Source organism: Notamacropus eugenii, chromosome 5 (assembly GCF_028372415.1).
Source record: "Notamacropus eugenii isolate mMacEug1 chromosome 5, mMacEug1.pri_v2, whole genome shotgun sequence".
Classification (NCBI taxonomy): Eukaryota; Metazoa; Chordata; class Mammalia; order Diprotodontia; family Macropodidae; genus Notamacropus; species Notamacropus eugenii.
In genome coordinates this window covers 163,715,754-163,738,700 of record NC_092876.1, presented here as the reverse complement: position 1 = coordinate 163,738,700, position 22,947 = coordinate 163,715,754, and the positions used below count along the sequence as shown (strand labels likewise).

Here is a 22,947-nt window from a genome sequence, read left to right as displayed (position 1 = left end):
TACCCTATTTTTTTTTTTGCTAGTTGGCATGCATGCTCTTTAATTTCTGGGAACTATGAGGGAAAACCTATTCTCCACACAGCTGGCAGATGGTACATGCCTCTCCCTTCCTTAGAAACAGTCAACCAGGGCATTTATCTGAATAGCTGATATGTATACTTCTTTCCACAAGAGACACTGCCAACTCCTCAGAGTTGTTTTGAGTTTCAATTATGAGTTACAAATTGAAGTAATCTTTAAGCTATAGGGTTCAAGGTGAATGTAAACTCTAATTTTTATTCTATGTAGGTCATGATTCCATGTTTTTCATGGCCAAAGTCTTCTGAACCCTGGGGAACATTTTTGAAGCCACAAGACTTCCCAAAGATTTCTGTAGGAGAAGTGATGAAGTCAGGATGGCAATAATGGGTGCGATTGATCCAAATCTTCCTCCCATATCCTAACTCAGTGCAATTTTATTTCACACTTCGTACTCTGCTTTTCCTAGGCCAGGCATGAAATCCAACCATCTGGAGAGCCAGAAGAATCTGAAGGTTGAAGTTAATAATACACTCATGATGAGCTTAGGTGGTTTTGATTCATAAAAGAAATTGTATGTGTGGCAGAACATGACCCCACATAAGCACAAGATATTATCATGCGGCATATCTGTTACCAGTGGGCCAGCAGTATGGTCACTGGAGCCAGGGGGAAAGAACATACTCTGGAAACTTGTTACCAAAGAGGGTGAGTCAGTAAAACATGTTTTCTGTAGCATAAAGACACAGATATTCCTAGTCACTGCATGTGGCAGTGTTAATGAGATGATGTTTGATTACCTGCCCCTTGCAGCTAAATAAATGATACTCCCTACAGTGGGAGAGCTGTTTCTACCCTTGCTGTACATCCAGGTAGAAAGAGGGAGTCTGAGGCCTTTCTGGACTGGTTAGCTCATTTGATTAAAACATACTGTTAAAGTCATATATCTGTGAATCATGTCACACTGTAAGCCACTGAAGAATTATAGTCTCAGAGGCAGTCTGATATAATAGATCTACTATTAAGAATTAGAGCAGTAGTTCTTAAATGTTTTTGTGCTACGGACCCCTTTGTCAGTCTAATGAAGCTTATGAGCCCCTTCTCAAAATAATATTCTTAACTGCATAAAATAAAATATATAGGATTATAAAGGAATCTAATTCTGCATCTTTTATACATCCTATAAAGCTACAATTTTTTCAAAGGGACCATGGATTTGAATAGGGTTAATAATTCCTGACTCAAAGTCAGGAAGCTCTGAGCTTACTTTCAGATTCAGGTAGGTGCTTACCAGAAGTAAATGGGCAAGACAATCTCAGTTTGCTCATCTGTAAAATGAAGACAATCATGGTGCTTACTTCACAGGATTGTAGAGAGGATCAAATGAGATATATGTAAAGTGTGTTACAAACATTAAAAGACAATATAAATATTAGCTATTATTATTAGTTAAAATGAGTATCAGAGGGCAACAGATTGTTAGAAGGTGATTATAAGCAGTTATGTAACATATTATAAGCAGTTGTTGTGTAACACATAACAGCTAGGGAACTTCAAAGAACAGGGGAAAATGATATGATCAGAGAAATATCTGATAAAAAAGAAGGTGGATCATTCACATAACAAGCATGAGGAAAACACGTGGGCCTTCAAAGTGCTCCACTGGCTTCCTCAGAGTATCAGGAGAAAGCAAGGGGGGACCTCCAGAATGTTGATTGGACCTTCTGTGACCAACATGGACATGCGTCATACTGGATGGGCAGGCATGAATGGGTTGCCATAAGGATCATGGGAGGGAGTACTTTAAATGGGTGAGATCACAGAACCTCTGTAACTTCTGAGGATTCTGCTAATAGGAAAGGGGTCATGGGTTTGAGTTCTAGTAATGTCTCTTAGCCTTACTCAGAGAAAATCTTCATTACTCCACCATAAAGTTCACTCCAGCATTAGCCACCCACATCCTACATCATATAATTGGGCATAGGCATCTGGGGACATGGAGGTAGCTACAGGAGTTGTGAATTATTTAGCAAAGACCTTCTGCAACTCCAGGAAAAAATAATTTAGAGTTCATACCCTTCTGAATCAGTAGGGTTATCTTTGAATACAAGTGAGCATTTGAAGGCCTTCTTAATAATGATAGCTCACGTTTATACAGTACTGAATTGTTTATAAATAGGTTTCTTCATGGTGAGGATTGTATAAGGTTGTATAATTTCATTAGTTTGGAGCCTCCCTCTAGAAATCAGATTATAACCCTTTAGAGATGGGCTTCAAGAATTGGTGTGGCAAAAACAAAAAAGAAAAAAGACATAATTCTGTGACCAATTCACTGCTGAGCCTCTCTGAACTTAACCAAGGTGGTCCTTAGGCAATAGATACTGATGAAGTCCCAATAGAGCTGCCCCTAGCCTAATATTATCTACCTACCCCTCCTGCCAATGTCTTGATTTCTTTATATGTACCTCAACTGCTCACTAGAACAACAGATATGTCCTTGAACTCTTATTCCCACAGAAACAGCAGGTGTGTCCTTATGATGGGATCCCGACCACTGCATCCTGCTCTACATCCTAGTGGTACTGTATTCTGATTGTCTAGCTATTGTGGTCTTGTCTGGTCAAGATGGGTATTTAGGTATTGTGATCCTGTCTTGGGCTAAATGGATAATATGGTTATGTTTGAGTACAAGAACACACCTGTTTCTGTGGGAATGGGTCGGAGGGCAGTGTTTGGGTCATCTAGTCCCACACCATTATTTTATAGAAAAGAAAACCAGATAAAGCTCAGATTGTTGTTATTGTTTTGTCCTTCTTTCTCAAAGAGGACCATGACATCTAGATGATGACATGACTTGTAGTTGACTTTGATTTGAATGAGGGAGGGCTGTGCAAGGCCACCAGCCTCACTTTCTTCTCCTAAGCCATCTGGATCCAGTGGCCTGATATTCATCAGGATGACTGGAGATGATCCTGGATGCAGTGTAAGACCTTGGCCATTTTAGGCTAAGATCTTATCAAATTCTCACTTTGAGTGCGTACACCCATGAAATGCTATAATATGATTAGGATTGATATGTGTGAGGCACATAAAGCGATTTGGAAAGATCTATATGAATAATATGAAGCTGGAAAAAAGGATAACTAAAAGGATGGAGTGCCCAGTGACTATGACTAAAAATGAATAGACAGAACAACCTTTGGAAAGTGCTCCACATATGTATCATTTCATCTGATCCTCATAACAACCCTGGGAGGTAGGTGTTATTATTATCCTCATTTTATAATAAGGGAACTGAGGCAAATAGAAGTTAAGTGACTTCCCAAGGTCACATAAATAGTTGGTGGTAGAGCTGAATTCAGATGTACATGTTTACAATTAAATCAGCCATTATTTTTTAAAATTTTATTTTTCTTGCTTTTATTTTTTGATCTGCTTTCTTTTGTAACATGGCTAATATGGAAATTATGTTTTGCATGACATTATGTATAATATATATCAAATCTCTTGCCTTCTCAAGGAGGGAGGAGAAAGGTGTGGGAAGGAGGGAATTTAGAAATAAAATTTTAAAAAATGTCAAAAATTGTTTTTACATGTAATTAAGAAAAAATAAATTAAACCCCCCAAAATAGTATATATGCCGTATGTGCTTATACAAAGATGATCTGATATTCAGATCCATATGATTTTGTATGGCACATTCATTTGCACATGTACATGTGAACACATGTGCATCTACAGGTCAAACATGCTATGTAATATTGGGTTTTTTAAAATTAAATTTTTCTTTATGTCATTTGCTATTTTTTACATCATTACAGTGTCTTCCAGTATGCTTTATCTTACTTCTTCTCCTCATAGAATGCCATTCCATATAATAAGAAGTATTTTTTAAAGGCAAAAAGGGAAAAGAGAAAAAAATCAGCATAACTGAATAATGCATTGAAAAAGTCTGAAAACATCAGCAATGTACAGAATTTGTGGGTGGGTTAGGGGTGTTCTCTCATATCTCTTCGTTCAAACTATGCATTTCTTTGTAATTTTACTACATTCACTCTTGATTTTGGGTGTGTATGTGGTTATTCTTTCCATTTATATTGAGGTAGTTGTGTATATACTTTTTGGTTTAGTTTACTTCATTTTGCATCAGTTCATACAGATTTTCCACACTTCTCTGTATTAATCATTCGTAATTTCTTACAGTGCAGTAATAGTCCATTATATTCAGGTAGCACAATTTAGTTAGCCATTCCCCGACTGAGGGGCATCTACTTTGTTTCCAATTCTTTGCTGTCACAAACAGTCAAGCTATAAATATTTTGGAGACTTTCTTCTTATTAACAGCTTTCTTGGGGTATAAACTTATTAATGAAATCTCTGGATCAAAGGGGACGGACATTTTGGTCCATTATTTGCATAATTTCAAATGGCTTTCCAAAATGATTGTTCCAATTCACAGTTCCACCAACAATATTTTGTATTTTTATCATCCTATAACACATCCAACATTGATTATTGACATTTGGGTTATCTCTGTAATTACAAAGTGTAAAGTCAAACCTCAGGGTTGTTTTGATCTACATTTTTCTTATTATTAGTGACGAGCAGCATTTTTTTCCATGTGGTTGTGAATACTTTGCAATTATTCTTTTGAGAACTGTTCATATCTTTCTTCTCACTTATATACTATGGAATTGTGATTAGTCTTACATATATGTGTTTACATAATACCAAACTTTTATCAGTGAATTTTGGCACAAAGATTTGGCACATTCAATCACTTCCCTTCTTATCCCAAGTCATTAATTTTGTCTTTGCAGAAACTTTTCAATTTCAGGAACTCAGTCATCTATTTTAGCTCAACATGTAATTGCCTCTTCCTCTTGTTTAGTTAGGAATGCATCTCCTGCCCATAACTGTGAAAGGTATATGATCTACTTCTAATTTTTAAAAATAATATGAACTTTAATATTAAGACCACATATTGATTTAGTATGTATTATGGGATATGGTGTAAGATGTTGGTTTAAGTTTAATTTCTGCCAGATTGCTTTCCAATTTCCACAGAAACTTTTATCAGATAGAGAATTCTTTCCTAGGTAATTTATGTTTTCATCAAACTAAATTAAAAAGCAGCAATCATCAAAATTATCTGAATTTTGGTTAATATATAGAGGTAAATCAATGGAACAAACTAGACAAGAGAGAATCAGAAGCAATGGAACTCAATAACCCAGTAAAGAACTAAGTCTATCAAAGATGGTCATTGCACAGTGTTGCTGTTACTATGTACAATGGGCTCCTGGTTCTGCTCACTTCACTCAGGATCGGTTCATGTAAGTCAACTAGCATTTAGTAAGGACCTCTTATTCTAATATTATACTAAATGCTAGTGATGCAAAGGTAAAAAGAAAACTTGAAAGTAGCTCACAGTCTAAAGGAGGAGACAGCATGGAGCTACTATGGACAAACAAGCTATAGAAAAGTTAAACTGGAGATAACCTCAGAAGCAAGGCTCTAAATTAAGGACTGGGCCTTTAGATGGGCCTTGAGAAGCCCGGGAAACCAGGGCTAGGAGGAGATGAGGAGGATGAATTCAGGTATGGGGGACAACCAGGTAAAATGCTCAGGCAGGAATGGGAGTATCATGTGTGAGGAACTGCAAGGCACCCAGTGTTGCTGGGGGTCTGTAAGGTGTTAAGAAGTTTGGAGTTTCGAATACCAAACAGGATTTTATATGTGATCCTGAAGGTGATAGGGAATCGTGTGTGTGTGTGTGTGTGTGTGTGTGTGTGTGTGTGTGTGTGTGTGTGTGTGTGTGTAAAGGGAGGTACTGGTATATGATGTCAATCCTGCACTTTGAAGGAACAATTTGAACAGTTGAGTGGAGGAGAATGGATTGGAGTGGAGAGAGAGTTGAAGCAGGGAAACCAATCGGTTTACAAATCATTTAGTCTCTCTGGGCCTCAGTTTCCTTATGTATAAAATGAGAAGACAAAAGTGAATGGTTTTTAAGGTACCCTCCAGCATTAAATCCTATGATTTCAGAAGGAGATGGCTGGTATCATTCCACTTTCTGAAAGAAAACACGAATCTTAGAACAACACAGTTAGAGAAAAACTAAAGTGAAAGTTAGTGGCAGAAGAGAGCAAATGAGGGATTTATTCACACTGAAAGCTTCACCAGGATGCAGCCTCCCTGCCAGAGCTAAGGGAAAGAGCTGGGATGAGATATGAATTGAGGGCATTTGTATTTCTGCCCAAGCTTGTAGTTGAGTATCTGTGGAATCTGAAGTCCAAAAGAGGAAATAGCCCTGAGGAAATTGTGTTCCACTAGTTAGTCCAAAGACCAGAATGTGAGGGCACAAGCAGAATATCCAGGTGAGGTTCAGGAAGGGGTACAGTAGCATGCCCATAATGTCCTGAATTTTGTTTTTTTCTTCTTACAGAGTCACTTGACTTCTTTGGTCTTTAGTCTCCTCGTTCGTCGCACCAGGATATTGCACTAGCTGACTTCTGATATCCCTCGCGACTCTAAAATTGTGACGTTGTACTGAGTGGGGTCTTCTCAGAAGTCTGTATGGGACCAAGGTTATATGCTTGTGCTGCCCTGGAGCCCAGACTTGATTTACTACCGAACATGAGAAATAAGTTCTGTTTTCAGAGAAATAAACTCAGTTCTAAGTTCAGCCTAGGGCTGCCTTTCTGCTTATACCACCTGAGCTCGCTCCCTCTTCCCCCCTCCAAGACGGTGATGCCTAGTATGGGCGTCGGAATGGTCACAAGCTCTTTGTACATGGTGACAAATTAATGAACCAGAAATTAACTATATTCCTGACAGAATCCCTAAACCCTCTTAAAAGAGCAGTTGTAGGAATTCATTCCCTCTTTTGTGTGTTCACTTTCTGGTTTTAGGAGACTAGTCTGACAAGCTGCTCATAAAAGACTTCCATTGACAGGATGGACCTCGGTGACAAATGGACTTTGGAGGAAAGTCATAGGTTGGCTCATCCTGGAATGCATCATTTTTCCAGTTCCAGGGCAGGTAGGGTAGCTTTCCACTTGCCTAATGCACCTACTGTCTTCTCTCTTCTGGTCATGTGACTCTGGTGTTAAACTCTCAATCAGAGGTTCTGAAACTTTGGGGGGCTGTAGACTCCTTTGGCAGTCTTGTGAGGTCTATGGACTCTTAGAATAATGGTTTTAAATGTCTAAAATAAAATCGATAGGATTAAAAAGGAAACAATTGGTTATCAAAGTTTTTTTTAAAGTTTACAGACTTCAGGTTAAGAACATTTGTTCTGGAGGTTCCAACATAGTAAAGCAGACAAAGAAGAAGACTAGGCTTGGAGTTGGAAAATCTGGATTTGATTCCTGTTTTTGCCACTTAATAGTTGTGGGACCAAGCACAGGACTTTATAAAGGACTTGGAGCCTCAGTTTCCTCATCTTCAAGATAGAAGGGATTAGACTTGTCTGACCTTCCAGACAGCATTTTTCTGAGGAAAGCATGTTAGATTTAATTCACCGTTATGTGGCAGTGGATAGAGAGCTGGCCGTGGAGTCACTTACCGGCTGTGTGACTCTGGGTAAGGTACATGACCTCTCAATGCTCTAGACAGTTCTAGAATCTGTCTTTCAGAGAAACTGCCAACATGCATTGGGAGAGGAAATTCATCACCAAGAGCTTCCTACCTCAATGAAAACATTGTTCTAGTTTTTTGTTTTGTTTTGTTTTAAGGCGATATGATGCCATGCAGACGAGTTATTTAAATTCTAAGTCTCGTTACTACAACTACAAAATGTACGTAATAATAACCCCCTAGGCAGCTGGTGATGCAATGGGCAGAAAGCTGGACCTGGAGCAGGCAGATCTGTCACATTGAACCTTTGTCTGCTTCAGTTTCCTCATCCGTAAAACAAGGATGACAATAGCATCTAGCTCCTAGTGTTGTAAGGAAAAAACGAGATAATATTTATAAAAACAAGCAAACAAAAAACTTTGTAAATCTTGTCGCTATATAAAAGTTAGCTATTCTTTTTTTTTTTTTTTGACAAGGCAATTAGGGTTAAGTGACTTGTCCAGGGTCACACAGTTAGTAACTGTCAAATGTTTCTAGTCTGGAGTTGAATTCAGGTCCTCCTTACTCCAGGGCCGGTACTCTATCCACTGCACATCTAGTTGCTGCTCCTATTATTACTATTTTAAAGAATTATAAGCATCAGATGAGAAATATATACATATATGTCTATTATATAGATGCTCTAAAGAGCTATATAAGTTTTTGTTGTTTAGTCATTTCAGTCATAACCAATTCTTCACGACCCCATTTGGGGTTTTCATGACAAAGATCCTGGATTGGTTTGGCATTTCCTTCTCCAGCTCATTTTACAGATGAGAAAACTGAGGCAAAGAGGGTTAAGTGGCTTGTCCAGGGTTATACAACTGGTACATGTCTGAGGTTGGTTTTGAACTCAGGTCCTAATCACTCTACTGCTGGCATTCTATCTACTGTGTCACTTAGCAGCCCATCATATAGGATATTATATATATGTACATGCATATGTATATATGTGATACATATGACTCTGTGTGTGTGTGTGTGTGTGTGTGTGTGTGTCCCTGAAGCACTTCTCAGAAATGGCCTTCCAGATATGTTGCTACAAGGGCTGAGAGGGTTTCTCAGACGTTGCACGCTGGAGTATTTTCCTTGAATTAGCTTTTAATTCATCAGAGAAGACCTTCTGAGGAAAAGTCCTAAGATTCTATTGTCTGTAGGACATTTTCCTTGGTAATGGAAGGCTTGAACTGTTAAGCATTTTAGAGAAGCACTGTGGTGAGTGGTGAAAAGAGAAATGGATTGGAAGTCAAAGGCATCTGGCTCTGCTGCTGCTGCTGCTGCTAGCTAACATTTATATAGCCCTGACCATGTGCTAAGTGCTTTACAACTATCTCATTTGATTCTCAACAGTCCTGGGAGGTGTGTTGTTGTTGAGTTGTTTTCAATTCTTTGTGACCCCCTTTGGGGTTGGTCATTTCCTTGTCCAGCTCATTTTACAGATGAGGAAACTGAGATAAATAGGGTTAAGTGACTTACCTAGGGTCATACAGCTAGTAAGTGTCTAAGAACAGATTTGAGTACACAGAGGAGTCTTCCTGACTCCAAGCATGGTACTCTATCCTTTGTGCCACCTAGTGGCTCCACCGAGGCAAACAAAGGTTAAATGACTAGCCCAGGGTCACAGATAGTAAATATCTGAGGTTGGATTTGAACTGAGGTCTTTCTGAATTCAGGCCCACTGCTATATCCACTGTGTCACCTAGGTGCCCTAACTCACCATGTGACTTGAGGCAAATCACTTTGTCCTTTGAGATTTCAGTTTCCTCATCAGTTAAAATGGGGGAGTTGGACTACCATTTCCAAGGTCCCTTCTAGATCTCAAATCCTGTGATCATATGAAAACTTACTCACCTAGAAGCTCAATGACTAACTCAAGGCCACATGGCCAACCTCTATTTTTCTGCTCCTTTGATTTCCTTGCCCGGTAAACTTTACCTTCTTGCTGAAGCTGTACCACCCTATTGGCAGTTTCTTCCTCTTTCATACAGAGAAAATAATACCTGCTTTAACCAGATCACATCATGAAGATAAAGTGAGATAATTAATGGTTGTAAAATAATTCATAAAGCTAAACACATAACATAAATATGAGGCTATTATTATAACTTTTAGTCATAATAATAGCCACAGTGGAACAATGCCCTTCTAGAGCCTACCCTGCTTCTTGTTTTTTTTTTTCTTCCACTGAAGTATTCTTTAGTTGATCTCAAGCATGCCATTTACTACTCCTAAAGCTTAGGACCAAGCTCTCTGTGTGAGCCTGCCAACAACTTAGAGCCGGCACTGCTGCCCACTGGCTGCAGCCCCCAGTCTAGGACTACAAGATCTCTAGGGCTCAGGATGCACTTTAGAAACTTGTAAACAACCTCCCACTTGTAAATGCTGTTGCCACTCCCAGAGATCAGCCTACACTCCCACCTGGAAAGCTGCAAGGTTTCTGCTGCATGTCAAGTCAAGTCTAGGCAGAAAACATTTATTAAGTACTTTCTATGGGTCAGGCACTTTTCTTAATGCTGGGGATACAGATAGAATTTTAAAAAAAGAAAGACAGTCCCTGACCTCAAAGAGCTTGAATTCTAATGATAAGAAGACACATAAAATAGAGCTGAAAAGGGAATGGGAGGGATGGGGAGTATTAGAGGTATGGTGACAAAGTCCAGAGATGTAGGCATGGCTCAACTTGGCCCTTCCTCAAAATTGAGGTTCTAAGAGAAGCTCCCCAGTGGGAGAAGAGAAGGTAGCAGGAGAAGGCAGCAGTATGGTGGTCCAGTCTGAAGGTGAAGCATGGCTGGAGGATTAATCATCAATCAGCATAGGGGAATCCTCTCTACTGGCCAATCTAACCTACCCCTTTCTTATGTGGAATGCAGAGTTATCGAGGAATGGTGTTTGTATGTGGATAAAATGACGTAGTTTGTGTAAGACCTGGTAACCTGAAGACCTCTGCCCTTACTGGTTGCTGGCCTTGCAGTTGAGTATGTTTGCCTCTGGGTCACACACTAGCCACTGGTCAAGAGAATGAGCTTTTTGTCTTCTGGGTCTCTGGGAGATCATTGATCTGTGAAGAAGGCCTACTGTGTCTGTGATCGACACATTGGAGCCAGGGGTCTAGTCTGAGATTGTTCTATCAACAGACTACAAAGGGGCCGAAACTCACCTGTATAAAACTTTTGTCTAAGAAAGTGATTCTTAGGCCCCATTTAGCTTTAATACAACATGAGAGCTAACTGTCTTAAGCAACAGTGGTAATGCCAGCTGTTTCCCCAGCTGCGTGATAGATACATCTCAGCTAATGTCATTAACCAATAAGATCACTAATACACTAGGGCAAAGCCATACTTTCACCACTCAAAACCTAGCTATAATATCATTTCATTTATAGCATTCCATTCAAGAAATTTGCTGTGCCCTCTTCCCCTGCTATCCCTTCCACACCCCAATGTGTATTTTCATGATTAAGCAGGATATGGCAGTATTCCATTTAGGTACCTGATAATTGCTGTTTGAAGACTGCAGGAAGAAAGTTACTTTGTAGTCAGGAGTCACCCTTCATTTTTCACTCTCTTGACTTCATTATCTGATCGTTGCTAATTCTCAGTGCTTTCAGCTCTATGTCTGTTTCCTTTTCTCAACCAACACAGCCACCATCCCAGTTAAGGTCCTTATCACCTCTCATCTGGACTATTGCAATAGTCCTTAATTGGTTTCCCTGCATCCAGCCTGTTCACACTCCAATCCATTCTTCTGCCACCTACAAAGGGATAATCCTAAAGCACAGGTTGGACCATCTCATTTCCTTTCTCCAGAAGTATTAATGACTCCCTATTACCTCTTGGAGGAAAAAACCAACACATTCCTTTGTTTAACATTTAAAATCCTTCACAATTTGGCTTTATCCTTTCTTTGAAAAAAATATTTCAATTAGTAAGCATTTGATTTCTCTCCTTCCCACCCTCCCCCTCAGAAAAAAAAAAGAAAAACAAAATCCTTGTATATTTGTATTCAAGAAAAAAGCCCTTCCACATTGGCTATGTTCAAAAAGGTAGATCTCATTCTGCATCTTGAATCCATCATCTCTCTGTCAGGAGGTAGGAAGCATGCTTCACCATTGATCCTCTTGAATCATAATTAGTCATTGCATTGGTCAGATCACTTTATCTAGATCTAAATTCCAGTCTTTCATTTCCAATCACCCATTGGACATCTCAAACTGGATGTCTTGGTAGACATTTTAAACTCAACAATTCAAAATTAAACTCATTCACTTTTCCCTAAATCCTTCCCCCTTTCCAAGCTTTCCTATTATTTATTATTACATTATTGAGAGTTCAGGGTACCATCATTCTCCCTGCCATCCAGGCTTGCAACCATAAGCTCTAGATCTTTTAACTTCTACTCTACTGTATCTACTATATGTTCTATCATTCCAACTGGAATGACAAATGATTGTTAACGGGCAGATCTTACCTATGCTAACACATCCAACGGTTAAAGAATTTTAGAGCTAAAGGTAGTCTAATGTGCCTTTTATACCACACTGTCTGTTTAACACTTCCACAGTCTGCCCAGGGCTGTTTGAAGCTCTCTCCAGATCTGTTTTATCATTATTGGCTATTTAGTTGTCTTCATGGAAAGTAGAAGATGACCTCCATTAGGCAGAAAAAGAAAATAAATAGGTATTGCCCCAGTGTATGAATTGGCATTCTCTTGGAGTCAAATCCTCAGGGCATCCCTCCTACAGCCACCACAATAAATGAGCCAAAGTGTCTTGGGTCCACTTCTTTTTGCTGTATTCATCTCCTTCTAGTGTTTCCCCCATCCACAGCATGGTTTATACCAGCTGTTCCGTTGCTTAGGTTCCAATTTCAGTCTCCATGTGTGTTCATAGTTTCCATTTCTACTAAGACATTAGGATGACTCCTGGAAGTCTCTGGGACCCTGGGCTTCTGTATCTTGCCTTTAAATATCTTCAGAGATATTTTTTCTGAGAGATATTCATTGAGGGTGAATTATTGGCATTGAATAAAAAGCAGCTCCTCACAACATCTACCTTTGTTCAGTCCTCAGGGTGTGTATATATATATATATATATATATATATATATATATATATATATATATATATATATATATATATATATATGTACATATGTGTATATGTATGTATGTATGTGTATATATGTGTGTGTGTGTATATATATATATATATGTAGCTGCCATCAGGGTGGGAAAACCTTCAAAAACTAGCCCAAGCAGAATCTCTGGGAGCAAAATCCCCGTGATATTTGATTGCTAGGTGAAGGCTCCAAAGGAAAATCCCCCTACTACACCCTCTCCCTACCTTTATAAAAATGTAGAAAAGTGCACATTATCACCCCTCCCCTCACCTCCAGGCACCTGGGCAAATTGTCTCTTGGAATAAGTCTGCTAACAACATGTTGATCAGTTGTCTCTTGGCTCCACTTACCATTCCTGTGATTTCCCACATAAAAACATCCTTCTCTGGGCACCACCCTCCTGTATGGATTATCTTTTCCATTTAGAATGTAAGCTCCTTTAAGGTAAGGGTAAGGACTGTTTGGTCTTTTGTATTTGTATCTCAGACCTATAGCTTGTAGTTAACACTTTATAACTGCTTTCTCATTCATTCTTTATTTCAACCCTGTGTTTTCTGGAATTCTCTCTTTAAGGAACTTAGTCATTAACTTCCTTTGGAGTTTTCTCCTGATGGCCTTATGGATTCCAAATTAATAGGCTTCAGTCCTAGTCAGTTTGATGGTGTGTGTGTGTGTGTGTGTGTGTGTGTGTGTGTGTGTGTGTGTGTGTGTGTAAATTTGATAATGGAAGAATTCTGGTACATGGTCATAATAGATATGATTCAGTATTTCTGGGTGTTTTTCAGTAAATGTATTTTGGGGGAATCATCTTTATCCTTCAACATCATCAGTTATCTGTGCCATGAATGCTGTCCTCAAAGTACTGTAGCTAGGGGACAGCAACTGGGGGAACTTTTGGACTTGGCACAATTACAGATCATACCTGTTCTGTCCCTGTGCTTTCAGTGATATTTCTGCACCCATCCCTGTAGCAAACCCTGTAGATCTCTATATCAGGGTATGTTTGTGTGTCTCTCTATATATGTACATATATAAATATGTAGTTAGCATAATATGTATATATATATACATATAGTATGTTTATATACATGCATGAACATAAGATTAGAGAATTCTTTTAGAATGGGAAGATCATCTAGTTCAACATATAACACAGCACTAATAATGAGACCTAGTGCTTCATGCGCCTTGGAACTAGGAAGGCCTTGCTTCAGCTCTTGTGTCTGACCTACTGGCAGAGGAAGCCACTTAACTTCTCACTGTCTAAAGCAGCTCTCTAAGACTATACGTTGCATAGAGAAGGCAGCTATTTTATCCACCTGTGCAGCAGTCTTTAGAATATTATGAAAATAATAGCAGGAAAGTTACTTGTCTTGGTATCATTCTATCTGAACTTTGTTAAGATGAATGAGAATAAGATGATAATATATTGATGATGATGATAGCTGACATTTTTATGGCATTTTAAGGTTCACAAAATCCTTTACATCTATTATTACATTTGATCTTCACAACAACCCTATGAGGCAGGGTTTTATTATCCTCATTATACAGATGAGGAAACTGAGAGTCAGAAAAGTTAAATGATTTGCTAATGCCACAGAGTTAGTAAGTGGTAGAGCCAGGATTCAAATGTACATATCTACAAATGTTTAAGTTTGTGTATAAACAAAGCTAATCTCCTATCTTGATCTATGGGACCTTCCATTTGTACATTCACATGTACACACATGTCCTTGATGATAAGTAATATAAAATTTCACTCCTCATAATTTCCTTTACTGAGCACACAACTATATATAACTTCATCGTCATTTAAATTTGTAGTGTTCTGAGTATCCACAAAATAGAGTTCATAAAAATTTTGTTTCTAAAGTATTTTGAAGATATGTTTAGTTACTGCCTCATTCACACACACAGACACATATACATATACAGTCAAAGATCAAAATGTAACTTCTGTTAACACCACCTTTGGAATGTTGAATAATGTTTGATATTTATTTGTTTTCATAGGTAAATCAGCATTGTATAAAGTTCGTTGTTGTTCGGTTGCTTTCAGTTGTGTCCGACTCTTTGTGACCCCATTTGGGATTTTCTTGGCAAGGATACTGGAGTGGTTTGCCATTTCCTTTTCTAGCTCATTTTGCAACTGAGTCACTGAGACAAACAGGGTCACACAGTAAGTGTGAGGCCAGATTTGAATCCAGGAAGATGAGTCAGTTTTTATGCCTGTGGGCCCTCTGTTCTCTGTGCCATCTAGCTGCCCTGTATAAGGTTCAAAAATTCCTCATTTTACAGTAAGTTAAGATATGAATTTGGTTTAAGTTTGTAGTTACAGGTAGGAAAAGAGCATATTTTTTGCCCCTGAGGTTGTGTCCATATTATTAATTGTGACCAGTTTTGTTCCTTGTGTAAGGACCTCTTCCTTCATAGTGGTACCATGTTGAAACATTAGCTATTTGTGTTGGTTAATGTCAGAAGTCAGCCAACTGATCCTCATATTGTCTATCCTGGAGTTCAGGCAATATACCATAAGTATGCACACACACATATATGTGTGTATGTATATGTGTATACATATACAGCACATATTCACATTATGACTGTATGTAATTGTCTATATGACTAACAAATTTATTCATCCTATTCATGTAAAGTGTGTCTTTTGTGTTAGAGGTTGCAGCCTTTTATTTTCAGAGTTTAGGACTACCACTCTTCATCTTTGCCTTGCTCTCTGCTGGATGTTTTTGATTGAAAATAACTACTTTACTCCCAAATCCGATATAACACACTGTTCCTCTGGCTTCCCAGCTGTCTATAGATAGGCCACATAATTTGAGGTGAGTTTTTTGGATTATTTTTCCCCCGTAAGAGGCCTTAAGACATTTCTTTTCTGTCTTGCTTCAAATCACACAGCTGCTTGGGAAATTTTCTTTTATCCATTCTCTGTATAGGGCTAATCTTGTGAAAGGCTCTCATCAGGGCTAACTCAAAGAGGTCTGGGGAATGTGACCAGCAGGTGTTGGCCAGGTGTGTTTAAGAATTCCAATGTTCCTGGGTCTTTGGAGCAACCGTAACACAGGGAGATGTAAACAGAAAGGTTTTTTCTTCTTTGGCATTTTTCCAGGGTGTCTTTTAAAGGGTCACTGTCTGTCTCTCATGGACAATGCTTTTGAAATTTCACCTTTCTTTCCATACATTTTGTTTCTCAGTAGAACTTCAAGCACACACACATACAGAGAATAGACGCTGAGATTGAGGAGCTGGTAGAATATGGCTGTTATACATAGCATCCAGAAGACAATTAGTACATTTGAAACATAAGAGCAAGAAAGGCCTTGAATATCACCTAGGCCAAGTTTCTCATTCTCTGGTTATGGTTTTATTGATTAATTGTGTTTGACTCATCATGACCCCATTTGGACTTTTCTTAGCAAAGATACTGAAGTGATTTGGCATTTCCTTCTACAGCTAATTTTACAAATAAGGAAACTGAGGCAAACAGGGTTAATGATTTCCCTAGGGTCATGCAGCTAGTAAGTGTCTGAGGCTGGACTTGAGCTCAGGTCCTTCTGACTCCAGGGCCAACACTCTATCCACTGAGCCACCTAGCTGCCAGGAAAAGGAGGCCCAGATTGCTGAAGTGACTTAGGAGCATAGATTTAGACCTGGAAGGTCTAAATGTCAGGCAGTGTCTAATCCAACCCCCTTGTTTTATAGATGAGGTAACTGAGTCGAAAATAGGTAAAGACTTAAACATATTCACATAGTTAGAGACAGAGGTGGAATGAAAGTCTAGGTCCTCTGCCAGGGGTATGCTGGGAAATGTTTAACAACTGGCTGTCTGGGAGAAAAAAATGTGCACATGACATACTTTTAAATTTAGTCTGCATTACTAACATTTTCTCCATCACTTCCTTAAGTCACGCGAGACAGTCAACAAAACAGTAAATCACACCCAGATGTGTAGCTTTTGCCAGTTTTTGAGGTGTAAATGTTTGCACTGAAAATTTAGCCACCATTTCTTAGGAACAAGTTTGAATTGACTTCATCACATTCCTTCCTGAATGCTACAGCTACCCACTGTCCATCATTCTCGTTGTCATCATCTTCATCGCTGTCATCATCACTGATATTTATAGAGAACTTTTAAAGTTTGCAAAGTGGTTTTCTCATTTGAGCCTCACAACTGTTCTGGGAGATAAGCTGTTTGATGAGAAAACTAAGTCTCAGACAAATTAAGAGAGTTGCCCAGGGTAACACAGGGTATAAGAGGCAGGGTTCGAATCTAGGTCTTAGGACTCCAAGTTCAGCAATTTATGCATTTTTGAACATTTTCTGAAATTCATTCTTTCATGTATGGTTATAAAAGCAGACCTCTGGACAGGATGCTAAGGTTGAACAACATGTAATCCACATGACCTCTGCAATGTAGTTGTTACATACTCAGCCTGCAGGATTTAAAAAAGGTTTAGCCACAGATCTCAAAAACAGCAAATGTTTTTGCCTTTTCTATTAACAGGGTACTTTATTTGATTTCACTCACATAGATCAAACTGAGTGTAAGTTGGAAGAGCATGATTTTTTTTCTCTGTAGGGATGCTTTTTGTGTGTATTTTTGGAATGGTTCTTCATTGTGATTCATGTCCACTTCTCTATCTTGTGACTTCTCTGTCTTGTCAAAGTTTCCCTCTTCTTTATTTCCCCTTTGGTCTACTGTTGAGTCAGGATTTCTTTGAATCTCCATTCTCTGTGACATTTGATTGTAGCAGCTCTGGGGGGAATGCTTGGGCAATTAGGCACTTGAGTGTATTTCATACAACTCCTGGCTTGCATGGATGGTCTCTTCTGCATTGTTAAATGGGATTTATAAAATGAAACTTGCTTGTGATATTTTGGTAGGCTTGCAGGAATGAATCCTTGGCAAGCATGCTCCCTGGTTGGTAGAACCTTTTCTTCATTTTTCTTTATTTTCATTTTTGGCTCAGGAGAATGACTTTTTCCAGGCTAGCTACAGTTAGCTGTTATTATGAGTAAGCATACTTTCTTCTCCCAGACGATACAAAATATTTGAAGTTACCTGGGTCTGGGCTTTCATTACAATGAAAGAATGTAGCTATGCTTTCTTTTTCCTTTTAGTAAGAGTAAGATTATAAATGGAAGGAAAACAGGGAGCCTAGAGATATCCTGCCATAAGAGGTATATATGGCTTTTGCAGAAGCAGACCCTAAGCTTGATTGAAAGAACCTAGAGACGAATTGTCTGCAGTAGTTTTACTCATAGAGAGGGTACCATGATCTTCTTATCTGCTGAGGCCACCAAATCCTAAAATTAATGCTGAACTTAATTAAATGGGGCTTCTTTTTGCCATATCTTACCTGAGGTCACATTTTTGCCCTGGTTATCATTTGTTTATCTGTTCTAGAACTGGGTAGATTGACAGAAGGAGAATAGGTTGAGTTTGTACACCTGAGGTCATAACCCCTCTTGAAATAGCTCTCACCATCCTCCCAAAGGAGGGGTGAGAGGAGGGGGGCAGCGAACTGTCTCCTCTTGACTCCACATCTTGGCAGGAAGAGGCAAAACACCCCCACCAACTGCAAAGACCAGTGGACAGACAGATAGCTGGTTACCACCATCAGAGAAGAGAAGAGACTATCAAGGGCTGTGCCCATCTTCTCTCTGTTTTTCTCCCTTGGAATGGTGACCCCAGCTGCCTCAGGATCCTGGAGGAGAAGGTTTGTTAATGTCAGTCTGGCTTCCACCGTCATGAAATTACATCACGTTGCCAGCTATTCCCACTTTGTTTTTGCAGCCAATTTCATAACTATGAGCCCTGATAACAGATGATAGGAAGAGGTTCCCTGAGAAAGGAAGAAAAGGGTCCACTGAGTCACAGAACACACACTGGAGACTTTGCCCCACATCTTGACTTATTGTTGTAACCATGGTTATGCTTTAATAGATGATAATTGTTAGATAATAATACGTGCTTTTGGATTTAAGGATATTCCTCATTTATAATTTCAGTTCCTGGACAGCCTAGATACAACCTTTCCTACACACACTTTTCCTTTGGGTATGAGTTAGCAATGAGGCAACGTAGGACAGGAGGATGCAATGGAAACAAGTACAGATTTTGAGTCAGAGAACCTGGCTTGGAGTCTTTGCTCTTCTACTTGGGATCATAATTTTTGATGTGGAAAGAACCTTAGGGGAGTATCTAGTCCAGGCATTCTTAACTCTTGAACTTGGTCTTCATACACATATAATATATACATATCCATGCATATGAATGATATATATATAAATTATATATATTTTGATAACTGTATTTTAATATAGTTTGTTTCCTTTGTAATCCTATGATTACCTGGGTCTGGATTTTCATTCCAGTGAAAGAATGAAGCTGTGCTTTCTTTTGGCTTTGCCCATCATGAATTGGAAAGAGTAGGGTTGTTCTGAAAGGCAAACAAAGACCCTGGAAGGAACCTGCCAAGAAATGTATATGGCCTTTACAGAAGCAGACCCTGAGCTCCATAGAAAGAAACAGGGATCAAATGTCTTCAATGCAGTTTTTTTACACCTAAAATATTTTAATTTTTATATACTTTAAAATATTAATTTTTTTATACTTTCATACACTTAAAGATGTTTTTCTGAGCAAGGGCCTATAGGTTTTACCAGACTGCCAAAAGGGCGCACAACATAAAAAGGTTAAGAACCTCTGATGCAGTCCCAATTTCTCATTTTACAGATGAGGAAACTGAAGTCCCTAGAGTCTAAATGACCAAAGGCAGTGAGTGACGGAACTAGAATTTGAATATAGTTCTCTGACAACAAATTAATGCTTTTTCTATCCATCTCTTCTGTGCACCTTCTACTTATCACCTTGTGATCTTTGGGTTTCCTGGGCCTCAGTTACCTCAGTTGTATGATGAAGGGGTTGCATTAGCTCCGAATGTTCAGAGTTATATGTCTCATAACCAGAGGGGCACTCATATCTGTAATGTATAAAGGGTGTGGAGTAATAGAAGTCTGACCTATTATCTGGTCTTCTGACCTCATGGTTCTAAGCCAAAGCAGGCATTCTTATTGCTATAGTGAGAGGTAGGAAAGAGAAGGAACATTTTCCAGAAGGCATAGCCACCTGTGTGTATTTTCCTGGAACAGAAGTACATGCTGACCACTGCCTTATTTGCCTTGCCCTAACAAAAGCTTTGGGAGTGGAATCAGTGGTTAGGCAGTCAGTAGACCAGGTGAGTGTAATCTGAGGTTCTAGGGAAGGGGCACATTTCTTTCTCTCTCCACTTGAGGAAAGTGTTCAACCTTCTGGGGAGAAGAATTAAATGTACAAATAATCTGGTCCCAGAGACATACCCAATGCTTCTAGATAAAGCAGTATCTCCTTTAGCACTGGGGAATAAGGTGTTCTAAAAGAGTAACTGAAGTTTAATCCTTTACATGCCAAAAATTTTTAAAAATAAAAAAATAGCTATTTTTGGACAAAAATCTTTTCAAAAATGCATTATGTACCTCAATGGCTCATTCATATTGTTGACTTACTTGTACTCCCATTGATATCAAACATTCTCCAATGCCATTTCTATGTCCTTATTCCAGGTCATTTTCTTTTCTGAAGCAGAGATTCCTGGGCATTTAGAACTTTCCCAGTCAGATTTAGCATCTGTTAAATCTCTGTCCTCGTGGCTTCCTACATTCTGATACTGATGCATAGGAGGACACTGAAACCCAGAGTCTCACACAGTCAAGAGCCTGAAGCCTGTGCAAAGCATTCCATACTCTCTCAGTACTAATACTTTCTATATTTTCACAAAGGTACATATGCCCTACTTCGGGAGTCCCCAAATCACTGAGTCCCACACTGGGCACAGCCACATTTTCACTCCTATGCACTGACTCAGTCCTGTAACATCTCTCTCTGACATGAGACCCCAATCTTATATCAACTCAATCATTCAGAACAAAAATGTTAACCTTTTCCTTGATCCATTCTCCTGATTACCTGCTATCAAAGTGCTCTGTTACAAACACATAGGAGCTACCACCTTGTCAAAACACTCTTGAGAACACCACAAGAATGTCTTGACACTCTTGTGTAGTCCAGGAGATAATTAGCAATTACAAGCAATCACACAAATGCTGCATCTTCCCCACTCAGCATCTATACCCCCAGGGTTCTCACAAGTAAACAGAATGCAAGTAATCACCACATTAAGAACAGATTGCATACAAAGGTTCATTTGGAATTTGAAAAATGTATTTTCCATAGAAGCAATGTGGATATAGAGTAGTTAGGTTCCCAGGTTAGCCCCCCTAAGCCCATTTAACCCACACATGTCTGAGGCACCGATCCTTTCATATAACTCCAGGAGAGCTGGTAGCATTGTAATGTTGAAGAGCTATTAAAAAACATAGTTCATGAACCCCCACTGGTGTGTTTACTTTTACCAACCACCCAGAAGACTTATACATTTAAAACAAAAGACATTTAATCTAATGGCAAAGCAAATCATAGGATTATCAATCTAGACCTAGAAGAAAACCTCAGAGGCCATCTTGTCCAAACTCTTCATTTTACAGATGAGTAGACTAAGGCCCAGAGAGCATGTTTGACTTGCCCAATGAAGATTTTATGCCCCCAGACCCAAATCAGAGACTCTCCCAAACTGCCAGGAGTTGTTTAGAGATTGGAGCTACCAAACACACTCTGCTCCCAAGATCCTCTCTGATTGACATGCAAATGAAGTGGAGAAAGAACAGAAGGAAAGCAAAGGTACCTGTTTATTCCTTGGTTGACATTCCTGCCTTTATTAGGTATAACTGTCATTAACAACTTCCCTAACCCTAAACTGGCTTCCTTTACAGTCTACTGCTCAGTGTTTTGGGCAATCTTGTGTTGTATTCTGGCCATCATAAAATCTGTCTCCCTGTGCCCATTAAGTCTCTCTCTCTCTCTCTGTCTGTCTGTCTATCTGTCTGTTTGTCTGTCTCTGTCTCTCTCTATCTGTCTCTGTATCTGTCTCTCTCTCTTCTCTCTTCTCCTAACTCCAGTAGTAATTTGAAAGACAGACAGACACATATACAGAGACACAAACACACAGACAGAGACTCAGGGACAAAGAAAGATGGAGAAAGACAGAGAGAGAAAGATAGTTAAGTTGGGGTTAAGTCTAGGGCTCTGGATTCATGAGTTCACTTTGGTCCTTTCCTAGCTGTGTGTTCAACTAAATCCTTTATAGTAAACATTTGCTCAGAATGCAATGAAAATCAACTTATCCCTATCTGAGACAAAACCTATTAAAAATATAGACAATAAATAAACAAGATTTAAAGGTTAGTGATGCCAGTTCACCAGGCAGTGATGAGGCAGGGGAAGGGGAAAAAGTAGAAAGGGAATAAATTCACCAGATCCAAATAGCAGTGCCACAATCAGGGAAACAACAAAATTCTATGAGGTATCCTAGGAAATCACTCCTTAAGTGGGTCAGTGAGCCAGACAAAGCTTTAGCCACTCATAATTATGTTCCTTGTGGGTTAACAATTGCAATCAGTCAGCTGATAATGTAAATCTTTGCCCGTCTCTTCTCCCTTCCTAGGAGCTCCAAAATTCTTGGGTTTTCTTAAGGGCCCTTGTTCTGTATAATTTCTTCCTCCCATCATCTTTAAATCCCTCTTTTCAGCTTGGGGAAAAAATCAAAACAACTATATTTATCATCTTCCCTTATTATCATTAATGTGGGAGCAAATAGCCCTTAATATCTCAATTATCTCTCTTCCCTACCTCAAAATAAAAGGGGAAGAATATCTCATTCTAAAAGGTCATTAGGTAAATAGGATACTTAAGCAATGTCTGGTAGATTTGATATAAGAATTATTCACACATCATCTAGATATGGTCCAGAGTACTACCTGGGTTTCAGGACTGATTCAGGGATACAGGTCTATTATTTTGGGATAGAATCTGATTTCCTCAGAGATAGCCAATCAATCAACAGGCAAATAAAATACCTTCTATGTGCCAGATATTGTCTGACCTACATTCTAGAGTCCGTATAACTCAGTGAGTATAGGAGTAAGGAATGGATTGCCATATGATCAAAATTTATCCAGTTGCTTTCAATCTTATGTCAGATCTTTATGCTGTAGAAGAAGAATAAAAAGGTGAA

General features: G+C 39.0%; 1 protein-coding gene across 2 annotated transcripts in view; it reads left to right on the top strand.

Moving 5' to 3' along the window:
- Nucleotides 1–22,947, top strand: part of AMOTL1 (angiomotin like 1) — a 254,288-nt gene that overhangs the window by 18,823 nt on the left and 212,518 nt on the right. The window contains exon 1 of one of the 2 annotated variants that reach the window (XM_072611307.1): nucleotides 6,963–7,062. The exons of the other annotated variant lie outside the window; for it this stretch is intronic. Coding sequence (XP_072467408.1) covers nucleotides 6,978–7,062 — 85 coding nt within the window. The 5' untranslated portion in view covers nucleotides 6,963–6,977. Of the gene's footprint in view, nucleotides 1–6,962; nucleotides 7,063–22,947 lie in introns of those variants that run through there. 2 annotated transcript variants of the gene reach the window in all.